This window comes from Daucus carota, chromosome 6 (genome assembly GCF_001625215.2).
Source record: "Daucus carota subsp. sativus chromosome 6, DH1 v3.0, whole genome shotgun sequence".
In the NCBI taxonomy this organism is placed as follows: Eukaryota; Viridiplantae; Streptophyta; class Magnoliopsida; order Apiales; family Apiaceae; genus Daucus; species Daucus carota.
Window position 1 is genome coordinate 4,242,332 of NC_030386.2, and position 14,568 is coordinate 4,256,899.

At 36.8% G+C, this 14,568-nt stretch overlaps 4 protein-coding genes across 4 annotated transcripts; 2 read left to right on the forward strand and 2 right to left on the reverse strand.

Annotated features, from left to right (window-relative positions):
- The first annotated feature begins 337 nt into the window (after window positions 1-337).
- LOC108227813 (ammonium transporter 2 member 3-like) lies at window positions 338-2,445 on the forward strand. The gene is made up of 3 exons (XM_017403164.2): window positions 338-1,255; window positions 1,343-1,628; window positions 1,784-2,445. Exons 1-3 carry the CDS (start codon window positions 662-664, stop codon window positions 2,302-2,304), a joined length of 1,401 nt encoding a protein of 466 aa, XP_017258653.1. The 5' UTR covers window positions 338-661; the 3' UTR covers window positions 2,305-2,445.
- LOC108225644 (pentatricopeptide repeat-containing protein At1g08070, chloroplastic) lies at window positions 2,166-4,363 on the reverse strand. Its single transcript, XM_017400571.2, has 2 exons — window positions 2,805-4,363; window positions 2,166-2,305 (listed from the first exon to the last, which is right to left on the reverse strand). Exon 1 carries the CDS (start codon window positions 4,361-4,363, stop codon window positions 2,813-2,815), a length of 1,551 nt encoding a protein of 516 aa, XP_017256060.2. The 3' UTR covers window positions 2,166-2,305; window positions 2,805-2,812.
- Window positions 4,364-4,411: 48 nt separating this feature from the next.
- Window positions 4,412-8,372, reverse strand: LOC108227814 (serine/arginine-rich splicing factor SR45a). Its single transcript, XM_017403165.2, has 7 exons — window positions 8,247-8,372; window positions 8,122-8,141; window positions 7,863-7,994; window positions 6,173-6,275; window positions 5,713-5,862; window positions 5,073-5,136; window positions 4,412-4,980 (listed from the first exon to the last, which is right to left on the reverse strand). The coding sequence occupies exons 1-7, from the start codon at window positions 8,247-8,249 to the stop codon at window positions 4,700-4,702; spliced, it is 753 nt and encodes a 250-aa protein (XP_017258654.1). The 5' UTR covers window positions 8,250-8,372; the 3' UTR covers window positions 4,412-4,699.
- Window positions 8,373-11,255: 2,883 nt separating this feature from the next.
- LOC108225646 (probable serine/threonine-protein kinase PBL22) lies at window positions 11,256-14,380 on the forward strand. Its single transcript, XM_064079419.1, has 8 exons — window positions 11,256-11,622; window positions 11,967-12,170; window positions 12,264-12,332; window positions 12,442-12,510; window positions 12,590-12,652; window positions 12,754-13,076; window positions 13,155-13,508; window positions 14,101-14,380. Exons 1-8 carry the CDS (start codon window positions 11,421-11,423, stop codon window positions 14,257-14,259), a joined length of 1,443 nt encoding a protein of 480 aa, XP_063935489.1. The 5' UTR covers window positions 11,256-11,420; the 3' UTR covers window positions 14,260-14,380.
- Window positions 14,381-14,568: the final 188 nt, after the last annotated feature.

A 14,568-nucleotide genomic window follows, 5' to 3' on the forward strand; every position in this document is an offset into this window, starting at 1 on the left:
CATGATCAGATGCTGAACCTTCATCAGCATACATTACTTAATTTTTGAAATTTGTTTTAACTCCTTGGACATTCATCTTGAGCAATGCCTATGACTTTGGGGTCTCAAGTGTTTTAACTTTTGCTCATAAACCACTAGCAATTAGTAAAATATTTCCCCGAGTCCAGAAACACACACATGGTTATGGACTTGAGATTCCATAGAAATTTCACTTTAACTTAAAAACTCTATATTATATAGTTGCAAACTAAGAAAGTATGCTGTCTATGCATTATGACAGATAAATATGGGTATTGGGTACCAATATTTTATTTACTTATGTTTCTTGTATGATTCAGACAGAATCTTCTGAAGCCAATGAGTTAAAAAATATTCTTGCAGAAGCAGCAGCGATGAAAACTAGCATTGCATTTATAAATTAATAATATATTCTCCTGATGAATCTGACAAGTAACTTCATGTAACATACTTTGGACAGCTAAGAATGATTATAAGATCCATGATAATCCATCTGAAGAACCAAAGAAACTTGATTGTTTCGAATACTTAACCTCTTGGAAAACTCTAAATCCTCATATTGTTTATATGGCGAAGCCCATAACGCGTATGAATAAATAGATGAATTAATTCCTCAATTCTTTCTAGTGCCGCATCTCCAAAAATGTCCATTTTCTACCCGGACAATCTGAGTACTAGTGAGGCATCTCCCGAATGGTTGAACAAAGCTGATAATGCATGGCAGCTGACAGCAGCTGCCATGGTTGGATTACAAAGTGTACCGGGGCTTGTCATTCTTTATGGTAGCATGGTGAAGAAGAAATGGGCAGTTAATTCCGCTTTCATGGCCTTCTATGCCTTTGCCGCGGTCTTAATTTGCTGGGTTCTTTTTGCTCATCACCTGGCATTTGGCAAGAAACTAATTTTCATAGTTGGGGAGATTGATGAGGCCTTCACTCAGGAGCAGCTTAGGCAACAATTTAAGCGTGATTACCACGTGCCTAAAGCTGACTATGTGTTTTATCAATTTGCATTTGCTGCTATCACTGTCATACTGTTGGGTGGCTCATTGCTTGGAAGGATGAAATTTTACGCTTGGATGCTGTTTGTTCCTCTGTGGCTCACCTTCTCTTACACGGTTGGCGCCTTCACTATTTGGGGAGATGGATTTCTTGAAAGGGGCAGAATTATTGATTTCTCCGGTGGCTATGTCATCCATCTCTCTTCTGGAATTGCTGGCTTCACTGCTGCGTATTGGGTAACACAACATTTGTGGTTTTGGTTTGAAATGAAACACAAACACTGGATTGATTTGCTAAAAGTTGATAATCTTATGTATGTATAGGTTGGACCTAGGAATTCACAAGATAGGCAACATTTTCCACCCAACAATATACTACATATGTTGGCAGGAGCAGGGTTCTTATGGATGGGATGGACAGGTTTCAATGGCGGATCCCCACTTGCAGCCGGAACTATTACTTCCCTTGCCGTACTCAACACCCATATTTGCACCGCCACAAGCCTCTTGGTCTGGCTTTCCCTTGACATGATCTTCTATAAGAAAAGCTCCGTCATTGGCGCTATACAGGGGATGATCACTGGTCTCGTCTGCATCACACCTGGTGCAGGTAATTGCACGCCAAATTATATCCTATATCATCACGAATATTAATATTAATAAGGAAAATCTAAACTAGTATCTACAGATAGTTCAGGATGCACTGCCAAATTTTATGCATCAGATTTAACAGAATAAAACAAAATTAATATTGTTCATCCACAGGAATTGTGCAATCTTGGGCAGCTTTGATCATGGGAGCTATGTCAGGGTCAATACCTTGGTACACGATGATGGTTTTGCATAAGAGATCAGCATTTTTCCAAAGTGTAGATGACACGCTTGGAGTGTTCCACACCCACGCAGTCGCTGGTGTGCTGGGAGGATTGCTCTCTGGAATCTTTGCAGAGACAAATCTTCTCAGAATGTTCTATCTGCAAGACAATTATGGTCCAGGCTTGCTGTGCAGCATAGGTGAGAACAGAATCTCAGGGGGGCTCCGACAGATGGGTTACCAGATATTGGGAGCCCTTTTCATCACCGTGTGGAATGTGATGATTACAAGTGCCATCTGTTTTTTGATCAGTCGAGTTGTGAACCTTAGAATGGACGAGAAAGACCTTCTGGTAGGAGATGATGCAGTGCATGGGGAGGAAGCATATGCTTTGTGGGGAGATGGAGAGAGAGATCCGCCTCCTCTTTGGTTTCGCACACCAAGAATGCCAGCACTCTTCCGCCGCCATTGACCTGCAACTGCTTTATATCATCACCCAAATTACAGTGAGGCAGAAATGAGCCCTTGCATTCAATGCAGACCAATATTATGTAGGACATATGACAAATCACAATTTTTAAATTCAACTGAATATTACTCACTTCATAATTAACATCATCTCATTCTTACTATCATTAACATCACTTTTTTGCTACGTTATAGGATATAACACTTTCCATCTATAAAAAACAGTTATTGTCTTTGCCGATTATAATGCAAAATGTAATGTGTTGCTACAAATTAAAAAATGTGTAACCCTAGATAAATTCAAAATCTTAATTAATAGATCAAATAAAATATAATGGACTCTAACTTTTACTTGAGTCAGTTTTAGTAATTGTGACAATCAACCTACAAAATTATCGACTTAAATGGTCTCTAACTTTGTAAAAATCTAGAATCTTGATTTCAAACTTAAACTCTAATCATTTGATTGCTCAAACCACCAAAAATGAAAGGAAAAATCAACACCAAGAATTTCAAGAAATAAGTGTGAGATCGTCTTCCATAACCATAACCTGATACAGCTTCTCCAATGTGTCGAAAATGAGCTCAGTGAATGGGTGAGACTCGTCTTCCACACCAAACGTATGATAAACAAAATCCAACTCCACAGAACTATATCCAGCTGATTTTTTAAGTTTCTTCTCTCTCACCATTTTCCTTGCCATTGCTGCATCTGCCAGCCTCCCTTTATCTTCATACATATTCGCCAAAATTACAAGTCGTGCAGCATTCTCAGGATCCAAGACAAACAACTTTTTTGCAACTTTTTCAGCAAGTTCCATGTTGTTGTGTATTCTACAAGCACCAAGTAGTGCGCCATATACATCCTTTCCTGGCTGCAAAGGCATGGCTTCTATCAACTCCATTGCTTCCTTGAGGAATCCTGCCCTGCCCAAGAGATCCACCATGCAAGCATAATGCTCATTGCTTCTTTCAACACCATAATCTCCCATGCTCTCAAAAAGCTCTCGGCCTCTTGTGACCATACCTGCATGACTACAAGTTGATAATAAACCTAAGAAGATGCGACTATCTGGACAGACACCATCTTCAATCATTCTTGAAAATAATTTAACTGCCTCGTCTGCGTGGCCATGCATTCCATAACACCTTATGATTGCATTCCAGACCACAACCGTTTTATTCAATATGCGGTCAAATATCCAGCGTGCATCATTAAGACGACCACAGTTTCCATACATAGCAATAAGTCCACTGCCCAAGGCAGCATTGATTTCCATTCCCCTTTTCAAGATGTAAGTGTGAATCCATAGGCCGTCCTGGACAGAAGCTAACTGAGTGCAAGCAGGGAGAATGGCGACAAGAGTAGCATTGTCCGGCTTACAATCGACACTCTTTTGAATGGCATGGAAAAGCACAAGAGCTTCATGATAATATCCATTTGTGGTGTAACCAGAAATGATGGAATTCCAACTGACAAGGTCCTTGGGAGAGATTTGATCAAATGCACACCTGGAAGCATCTATATTCTGGCACTTGGCATAGAACGCCACCAGAGCATTCCCAACAAACAAATTGAAGCCAAATCCTAATTTGATAGCGTGTGCATGGACTAGTATGCCTGCAATCTGATCTCTCATAGCTGCACACGCTTTAAACACAAACGGAAACGTATACTGATTAGGAAGAACACTACTCCGACACAACTCTTTATACATGTTCACCGCTTCCACAGACGGACCAGAGTTAGCATAGCCCTGAATAATCATGTTCCACAAAAAAACATCTCGATCAGACAAACCATCAAACACCTTCCTTGCATGTTCCATGTTTGGGGAAGCAGATTCAGAGTATCTGCCGATGAGTTTAGTCCCGACAAATGGGTTTCGTCCATAACCACCCGTGACGATCTGAGAATGGACCTTGCTTATATCAGAGACCTTGCACTGCTGTAATAAATTCGTCAAGTCGTAAGAATTTCTTATAGCTTGTATCATATGATGCTGCTTTATTATTCTCCTACCCATCATTATTCGAGCTGATCTGATTTGTGCAGATTGCATTTAATATTTCACATTTGTAAGTGAATATGCCAAGGTACTAAGATACAATGAAAACAACTAGAAAGAGTTTTAAATTAGAAAAAACCCAGATGAAATCTAATACATCCCTAGTCCACAATCAGAATCGAAACTCATCCACAAAGATGATACGGCAAGGACAATACAGGGAATATGCGATACACAAGTCACGTCCTCTGTAATGAGTTTAAAGGGTTCATCAGAATTCAGAAATAACTAACTTCATACTAGTGGCTATAAATTTTAAACATTCCATGCCATCCAAACGAAAGATGTGATATTTTAATATCCAAAGTCTTCATGTCTCTGCCATCAGCTTCACCTGCCTCGATGAGCATAAGTCCTGTCAGGACTGTAAGGAGAATAGGGAGGTGGTGATCTAGTCCGTTCCTTTCTCGACCTTCCGCTATATGGAGAATATGGAGGGGATCGAGTCCTTTCCCTTCTTGACCTTCCACCATAAGGAGATCGCCTTGGGGGAGGAGAGTAATCCCGGCCATGTCGATAAGGTGAGCGCCTTGGAGACCTCCTGTACTCATCACGGCCTGAACTACCACGATATCTACCACCTCCTCGATCACCACGTTCTCCCCGAGAGCCTTCAATAACAGGAAAGTAATTTATTAGCAGATAGAACTTACATTTCAAGATAAAGAGTAAAAGTCCAATTATACAAAGAACAAGAACTTACTACTGTCCCTAGCAAGGCCAAGATAATGACCAGGTGTAGGCGTTCTGGGGCGCTTCCTCCGAGACTGAAATACCAAAAATAAATAAATATAAGGATCAATATTATTTAAACCTAGTCAAACTCAGTATCACAAGAAGTAGATGCAACTATCCGAAACACCCATTAACACAAAAGTTACAATTAGTATCCTGGGGAGAGTAACATAAGACTAAAGTATAGGGCAACCAAGACACTTAACTCAACCATATGTACTATATAGCTAGATGGGCATATACTATCCATCAACTTACTCCGGATTTTATCAAAGCTTAACCAAAAGAAAAAAAACTTGATGCCAGGTATGAGGTACCATAAAATTCTGACTAGAACCGTTGATTAGTTGGAAGTTGAAAGTAATTGCTGAGGTTGTATAGTTGTTGGCAATAAAGTTGCTAAGTTTAGTTGATCAGATGCATGTGAAAGCTGTTTTAGCTGGCCATTGATCAGGCTGTTTAAATGTTGCAATGGATGAACGCATCATCTTTGATTGCTGCTAACATAGCTGAGGCAATGTTTTCTGAATATAGCCAAAAACCTCAAAGTAAGAAAATATGGCAATCAAATAAGATTATCATTACTGTCAAAGGATACTTGACTTTACCCTCTCCACAGTTATGTATCGCCCCTCCAGAACTGATTGATTCAGGTGTTTAATGCAACGATCAGCATCCTCAACGCTGTCCATTGTAATGAAAGCAAATCCACGAGAGATGCGAGAACGAGGCTCCACAACGAGAAAGCAAGAAGCAACCTACAGCATGATGTTAATTTTAGTAGAAGTACTTAATATAAATTGATGGTGTTACATGACAAGTTGATCAAGTGGACATGCCTGCCAGTTGCCACAAAAGTGTACAAGGGAAAGGCCGCAAATTCTATAACATCAAATTTACATATATTCTACTAATTGGATATACAGTACATGCATAAGAAATATCAGTGACCCATGTAAGATAGTGATCGGTGGAAGGCAGTCATCCGAGAGTGTACATATTCAGAAGCAGCCACACACTACATACTATGCTTACACCCAAAATTAGGTATTCAGTAAATCAACTTACTTTTCCTTCCTTGTTGAAATGATCTTCAAGATCTCTCTCTGTAACTCTTGTAGACAGGCCAGTGACATAAAGTGTGTTTCCAGGATTAACAACCTCAGTTGGCCTGCAAAATTTTAGGGACGATTGTAAATGCAACCCAGAAACTTTACCAAACAAAACATACACATAATTTTCCCCTTAAAAGTAGGGTCACCTTACCCCTACTTCCAACAATGGAGACTAGAGATGTTTATTGAACCTGGCTTATAAAAGAAAAAATATAGCTTCAAAATATCTGAAAAATTATAATTACAATAGCTCATGAAACCTTGTCAGTTGTAGTTTAAAACAAATAATTGGGTTCAATTTTTTTTTTATCGAGTTGAGTCGACCTTATAATTTATAAAGTTGAGACTAAATGAAATTTGTGTGTGAACTTGACTCATATATAAACCAAGTTGAGTTCAAGCCAGTGTTATTAAAGGCACGGTTAATTGCACGATTAGGCGCAAAATCTGTGACTCAACCCTCAAATCTCAGCCACTTAAGCGTTTCAACCCTCAAATCTCAGCCACTCAAGTCTTATTCTCTCAACATCAAGTCTGCTAGTTGAAGATGATAAAGAGAAAGAGGAAAAGGAAGAAAGAGAATTTGAGGGGCCGAAGATTGAGCTAGATAACACCGCAGCTTTTGAATTAAAGAACCTTATTGATGATTAAGGCTTCATTATTGGCACTTTAATCATGTTATTTATGCAATTATGCTCTTTGTTATGTTTCAATGTTAAGACTATGTTTAGTGTTACTTATTTGTTACTCCCTCCGTCCCAGCCAATTCTTTACGTTTGGTTTGGGCACGGAGGTTAAGAAATATGTATAAAGTATTGGAAAAGTGAATGAAAAGTAGGTGAAGTAGTGGGACCCATTGATTTTTAATGTATAAAAAGGAGATAGTGGATTAAAAGTAGTGTGAAAGGGAGTAAAAGTAGTGTGAAAAGGAAGGAAAAGTTGGGGAGTGGTGGGACCCATTAACTATTTTAGGTAAGTTTTGAAATGTAAAGAATTGGATGGGACATCCCAAAAAGGAAACTGTAAAGAATCTGCTGGGACGGAGGGAGTATATCTGTGAGTAATTGTTCTTTTGGCCAAAAGGCGCATTAATGAATCGCGCTTTAATATGGCTCTTGCCCTTTTCTAAAATATGCATCTTAAACAACACTGGTTCAAGCCTATTAATGAGTTCTCGAGCCTCGGATGTGCTCAAGCCTATCAACAAATTTCTGAGCTCTAGTCAAGTCTGAGCTGCTCAAATGTAAGATAATCCATGAAACCTTGTAGAAATTGAATTCAAACCAAATTATCGAGTTACAGTTTTTTTTAAAAAAAATTGTTGACTGCCTTATAATTAACTTAAAATTGACTAAAAATTCTGTTTCAACTCGACTTGCGTATAAACTGACTCGAGTTCAAGTTTGAGGTTTTTGAGCCTAAGTTGAGCTTGAGCCTGTTAATGAATTTCCGAGCTCGAGACATATCTGAGGTACTCAAAGTTATCGACCCCAATGCTTGTCTGGAATCTAATTTGAGATAAGTCGAGTCCATAAAATTTAAATTGCATCCCTAAAAGCTTGTGATATTGGAAATAATTGATAACATAATCTCGATTAAAAAATCGAATGCAAGTAAAAACAAAATGACGATAAGCAACTAACCTTCCACGGCCTCTCGATAGTGATCTGGACCTAGACCTTCCCCTAGGCCTGGACCAGGACCTAGACCTGGACCTAGAGCGCGAGTTTGGCAACCTAAGCTGTTCTTCATAAGGAGAAGGAGACCTCGAATACCTAATGTATAACACAATTCAAGCCTCTTACTAAATTATTCACTCCATTAATGTTCAAATCAATCATTAGCATTCAGAATCAAAACAGAAATCACGGAATTAAATTGGGGTTTAGAATTAGGGCTTACCTTTTGCGGGGAGACTCAGCCTGCGTAAAAGAAAACAAATTAAACATATATCTATATATGATGTATATATGTATGTTTCAACACTTAAAAACTATGGGGGAGAAAGAGAAGGAAATGAAGAGTACCATTTTGTTCCAACCCTAGATGGATGCAGAGGAAGAACCAAAGTAACAACACCGCGCTTTGTATTTGTTAATCGCCCAGTGCGGCACCAGTTTTTTGGGCTTCAAATTTGTATTGGGCTTTCTTCTCACTCCGTCTCGATTTATAGGTCGGAAAAAAAATTTGTCTCAAAATACCTGTCCTTCTCTTCTTTCAATACAAATTTATCTATATATTAATTGTGATTTTTTTGAAACTCAACATTATTTTCATTTCTCAATGCACTAAATCCCTATATTTATTGTGATTTTTTTGAAATTCAACAATATTCTCACTTATCAATGCATTAATTAATGATACATGAGATAAGATTCCATCTAACCAACTTTTTTCTTAATATGTGTGTTTATTCCAAAATGGACCTATAAATTGAGACCGAAGGAGTATTTATTTTTCCATTTTTCTTGGTGTGGTGGTAGACCTCTTATGCCCCTTCCGGGAGGTGCGGAGTTTGTAACTAGCTTTCTTATATTGTTTTTTCAAAAATTTTATTTGTTTGAATAGATATTTGATATTTATAGTATAATTTTTAATTTTAACTCATAATTGTGTTAGATTTCAAATATAACATCACAAATGTATTCAATAAAGTATCGTTCAAATTTTGGGGTGTAGGACAAAATTATCACTTTTAATCATAATTTTGACAAAAATATAATTTTTTTGTGAAGAGTGTCGAAAATATCAATTATTACGTATTTTTACGATACGTAATAAATATTATCACTTTTAACCATGGTTGTGTATTTTATTTGTGATTGACAAGTGTCGTTCTTGTATCAATCGACGAACGAGATAGCAAATTTTTGATATTGTATAAAATGTATAAAATAACTATAACATTAAATTATATATAAATACACACGCATATGTTTAATTGTCATAGTTATAGTTCTATAATTTTCTATAACATAATCATTATTTTATTTCATCTTCTCATAAGATCATCGTAGTAATTTATACTGATATAATATATATATATATATATATATATATATATATATATATATATATATATATATATATATATATATATATATATCAAAATTTGGATAATCAAAGATATTATATAGGATCAAACTAAAAAAAATTTGATTTGTACTCCAATACTCCAATGTTTTTATGTACTCCATAGAACTTAACTATATATATATATATATATATATTATATACATATTAATATTTTTTTTTGAAAATATATACATATTAATATAATTTCATTTATAAACAGAAGCTAAAATAAAGACAGAATTAGATAAGTGAACAAAAACATGCACAATGAAAAGGAGCGTTATCATATAAGACGTGAATTTTATTTGTGACAAAAACATATATAGATTTGAATAATAACTTTTATTCATAACATACACAAACTTAAACTTGAAGTAATTTCAAATATTTGAGTAATTCGAGAAAAAATAATATATTATTTTATAAAATCATTCACATTAGCGAACAGTTGGATTTTGTTGGTATATTACTGTCGACAAATCATTAGTAAAACGTCGTTGACACTATTGTCAAGTGTCCTCGGAAGTTAATGAAGAATTTATTTCCGTCGCAAAATTTCATTACAACACGCGATTGTTTTAGTACTGAGTGACGTGCATAAATAAATTAGATTCTATGTAAGATAAAATTTAAATTTGGTTTATGAAAGTTAAGCCTGATTAATCTATATTGAAATGGACGACTGCTAGCACAATATAAAAAATGGTTTGAATCAGTCTACACAGTACACACCATTTGAACTATTCCTTTCCTTTAGTGAAAACAAAAGATTTGTCCAGATCCTGGACTTGTGTTCTAACTTATTTCCCAGCATAATAATATTCTGGAATGTCATCATGCGACTAACTACACTGATCATCTTTCCAATTGTTAACATACAAGACATGCCTTTCAAGAGATGATCATGATCTTGTAGTTGTCTTATAATACTTGTATTGTGTACATGACTAAGAAACCGCGTATAAATATAAAACTCAGTGACTCAGAATTAGGATCTATATTGTTTGTGTTTTGGCATTGTCTAGCAGCAACACATGTGGGCATTTGTCACTGAGCTTTGCAGCCTTATTTCGTACTTGATATTGCAAAATCAGAATCTACTGCAATCGCATTTGATATTTGATATCTGAATCGGAAATGTCTAAATCTGCGGTCATATTATTTATCGAATGATGTGCACCATGAGCATAGAATGTGGAGACTATGCTACATTTATCAAGTAACATCATCAAAAGAGGTCCAGGGACCTGAAATAATTCCCGAATGTTTAGTTGACAAAAGTTGATTGAATGTTTGTCTTAAAATTGAATAGGGTCGATGCATGCATATTGATAGCACAAAACAAAACACATTTTTTTCAGGATTCCTGGCATTGCTCTTGAGTATAACGGAATGAGTGAAAACTAGAAAAAATATGTAGTATTTTTTTTTAAAAAAGGTGTTAATCTAATAATAAAAAGCCATACGGCATCTATACCAATGATCGAGTCGAACAAACAGTAAATTACAGTCGTCTGTTCTCATAAAGAGACAGTTAAACGATATTTTGAAGAAAATGTATATACAAATACAATACAGGTACCCGCTTCTGGTTGAATTACTGGTACCCTCTTCATCATGCCCTGATAGAGCTACCGTTTAAGCTATCGACCAAAACTGAGATTCTATACAAAACTTTCATCATCAAATCAAGACCCCGCTTATAATTAAAAAACGAAAAACAAAACTCTCACCAGAGAGAGAAAACAACCTTAGATCTGAAGCAGAAACAAGAGAAAAAATATGTAGTCTTAAATTATAAGAATTTGATAAAGAATTAAATTTTATGGATAGCGGGAGTATACATGCACGTAAGGGTGCATGATACACCATCATCAGCCGGCCTTAAGGTAGACCAAGTCACCTAATCATGTAACATAATTAAAGAAGTAGACAACCTGCAGCAACGTATGTCCTGGTCTATTGTGTTTAAACACTTGCATCTAATCTTTTATTCTGCTATAAAGTGAATCATCTTGATGCACAAGGGAAGTGCCACACTGTTTTTCAAACACTAAAATGATGCTCAGATATATTGCAACAATAATAAATATGTCATTTGTTGCATCCGGGAGAACGTGAGTGACATGGCTATTAATACAGTGGCTGCCTCGGAAGTACTCAGAACCTCATCTTCAGATAATGCAAAATCATCTGCTCATGACAAGAAAATCCTGTGGTTAGGGCTTGTAGCTGGCGGATTATTACTTCTCATTGCTGCCTTGATATACTTATCCATCAAGAAACGGCTTTTTCGTGCATGCATGCTAGGCCGGAAGCAGAAGAAAGGTTAGTTTGACAGCATAGTCATTGGGCCTGTTTGTTTTCCAGAAGAAAAAGCTGCTTCTGGTTTCTGCTTTTGTTGACCCGTTTGTGTAAAGAAGTAGAAGCACTTTTAAGAAGCTGAGAATCCTAACTTCTCTCTCACAGCTTCTGCTTCTTTTCCAAACACTTTATTAACTTATTTATCTCTCACTTCTGCTCTACTTCTCTAGTTTAAGCAAGAAGTCACTTCTTTTAAGCTTGCCCAAACGGCCCCATTATTTTCAGATTTAAGTAGAGAGTACGCGAAATGGAAATATATATCAGAATGCATTATGTAAGTAGAATTTAATGTTTTTTTTAATCTGCAGATGATCTGGATGCAGAGAAACTGATGTTGAGGCGGTTCCAGATGGAAGAGTTAGTCAGGGCAACTAATAATTTCAGCAGAGGTTGCTTGATAGGCTCTGGTGCATTTGGAAATGTATATGTAGGAACATTTGATGTGGAGGGAACACTGGCAATCAAAAAAGCCCGTGCTGATTCGTACACAAGCACCCATGAATTCAGAAATGGTAAGCAACAAAATATATACACTAAGTTATCTGAAATGAGGTACAGCTTCTCAATTTTTGACATGTTTATTTGACTATAAACTTTTGGAACAGAGGTGAAGTTGCTGTCGAGAGTGAAGCACCAAAACCTCGTGGGTTTAGTAGGATACTGTGAAGAAGAGGGTATGAACCCGCACCAATTAGCTACTCTCAAAATTACAGATATTTTAGATGATGCTTGTGAATGCCCAAACTATACCCTTTGATTAAGAGTGTTAATTTCTTTTCTCAGGCCCGAAGGAAGCACAAGTCTTGGTTTATGAATATGTTCAAAATGGTTCACTACTTGAGTACATTGTGGGTAAGTTTTACCTTGTTTAAAATTACTTGGACATTAGGCTAAAGCCTCACTCAGATTATGGGGATAATTACTTTTATAGGCAGAGGAGGAAGATTTTTGACATGGAGGCAGAGGGTGAATATAGCTATTGGGGCAGCTAAAGGTAAAGAGCTAATTAGTTCATGTACAGAAACTGATTCATAGAGTAATCATACCATATACAAATACAAGACATTGACATATCTACTCGAATCATGTCTTCAGGCATAGCTCATTTGCATGAAGGGATCAATCCTGGCATAATTCATCGTGATATTAAACCGAGTAATATCCTGTTAGGGGAGGGTTTTGAGGCAAAGGTTTCAGATTTCGGGCTGGTGAAATCTGGTCCTACTGGCGATCAATCACACGTTAGCAGCCAGATCAAAGGGACACCAGGGTACCTAGACCCTGCCTATTGTACTAGTTTACATTTGAGTCCATTTAGTGATGTCTACAGCTTTGGAGTTATACTTCTACAGCTTGTTGCTGCTCGGCCTGCAGTCGATACAGCCAAAAATGGCTCTAACTATCATATTATCCAGTGGGTGGGTGCTTCTCTTTGTTTTTATTGAATGTATTATCATATAATTTACTAACCATTTTTTAATATTGTTCAACTGCAGGCAAGGCCTAGTTTAGAAAAAGGCAGTGTAGAAGATATATTGGATGCTAATCTTTTACTAGAACCATGCAACATGGAAATAATGCTGAAAATGGGACAACTAGGCTTAAGATGTGTCGTAAAAGTGCCTAAACAGAGACCAACGATGACTCAAGTTTGGCAAGAACTGGAGGCAGCCCTTCATATAGCAGATACTTATATCCCTAAACATCCTATAAAGCGTAGATCGCTAAGAGTTTCTCAAGGGTCAATGGTGGAACAAGACGAGTCTGAAACTGGTGTTGAATTCCAAAGATTTCATGTAGATATGGATACCATGCACAGTGCAAGCTTGAGATGCCTGGAGAGTAGTGCAGTAAGTATTGACATCGATAAACTCACATCGAGAGGGATGAGACAACAAATGAGCATAAGTATGGATGAGGAATTAAGCATTCCTCGGGATTAACTGCACGCAGTAGAACACTAGTACCTTGTCATCATCACTTTTGCAATTTTTCGTTTTTAATCTGTTGCATGTAGATTCGGTTCTTTAGTCCTGCGCGAGCAAAAAAATAAGCTAGTATATACACTCTTTTTCAGATAAATGCAGATTGTGTTAAAAAGATCAAGACTTGGATAATTTGTCCCCTCAGATTTAGTAATAAAATGTTCCTTCTGTATGATTTCAGGGTGATCTAAGCTTACTGCATACAAATCAAAGCTTGAGCTTAGATTTCTTTTATTAAAAAAAAAAATCAACCGCGTAATCAATCAATTACCAACCTATAACTAGTCTCTTTTTTGATATTCTGGTGCATTTCTTTTGTATCTCAAGCTTATTTCTCAGCATATCCAACTGACCTTTTTTCTTTTTTAAGTTTTAACCCGATGTCGTATGTCTAGTTTGACCTTTTGTTCGCAAAGTTTTATCTCTACCAGTTTTCTTTCTGCGTTCTGAATTGCAGAAACTCGTCTGTCAAGTTCCCTGGAAAGGCCATCCAGTTTTCTCTTCTGTTGCTGCAGCTACAAATCTCGGATATCCTTCACTAAGCTATTCATGGACAATTCTACTACTTTATGAGGCAACTTCTCCATGGAAGCTAACCAGTGATTACAGACTGTGAGAGCATTGATCGTACAATCTGGAGTTGAAGATATATCCCAGGAGCAGTATTCATTTTCAAGAGCTCTCAACTTAGACAACAATTTTTTGAGAGCTTTAATATATGCCATCTGTGCAAAAAAAAAAAGGGAGAGAAAAAACGCAGTAGAACAAGCTTGCCAATTCTGAATTCCTCGGTTCATCTCCGGTCTGATAAAATAGGTTTTTGCATTATATAAACCATAAGACTGTACACTATAGTTTTTGGAAAATGCTAGGAACCCTGAAATTTATTCCCAATTTTTTTTCTCAAATCCTATTCGGCAATATC

Bases quoted from the DNA above. Each gene is read 5' to 3' on its own strand.
- LOC108227814 (XM_017403165.2), bottom strand. The intron at 6,276-7,862 runs GTTAGTTGCTTA...AAAATTTTGCAG, and splicing joins CTATCGAGAGGCCGTGGAAG to GCCAACTGAGGTTGTTAATC. The intron at 5,863-6,172 runs GTAAGTTGATTT...ATCATGCTGTAG, and splicing joins ATTTCAACAAGGAAGGAAAA to GTTGCTTCTTGCTTTCTCGT.
- LOC108225646 (XM_064079419.1), top strand. From the start codon at position 11,421: ATGGCTATTAATACAGTGGCTGCCTCGGAAGTACTCAGAACCTCATCT. The intron at 12,171-12,263 runs GTAAGCAACAAA...CTTTTGGAACAG, and splicing joins CACCCATGAATTCAGAAATG to AGGTGAAGTTGCTGTCGAGA. The intron at 13,077-13,154 runs GTGGGTGCTTCT...GTTCAACTGCAG, and splicing joins ACTATCATATTATCCAGTGG to GCAAGGCCTAGTTTAGAAAA.
- LOC108225644 (XM_017400571.2), bottom strand. From the start codon at position 4,363: ATGCAATCTGCACAAATCAGATCAGCTCGAATAATGATGGGTAGGAGA.
- LOC108227813 (XM_017403164.2), top strand. From the start codon at position 662: ATGTCCATTTTCTACCCGGACAATCTGAGTACTAGTGAGGCATCTCCC. The intron at 1,256-1,342 runs GTAACACAACAT...ATGTATGTATAG, and splicing joins GCTTCACTGCTGCGTATTGG to GTTGGACCTAGGAATTCACA. The intron at 1,629-1,783 runs GTAATTGCACGC...GTTCATCCACAG, and splicing joins CTGCATCACACCTGGTGCAG to GAATTGTGCAATCTTGGGCA.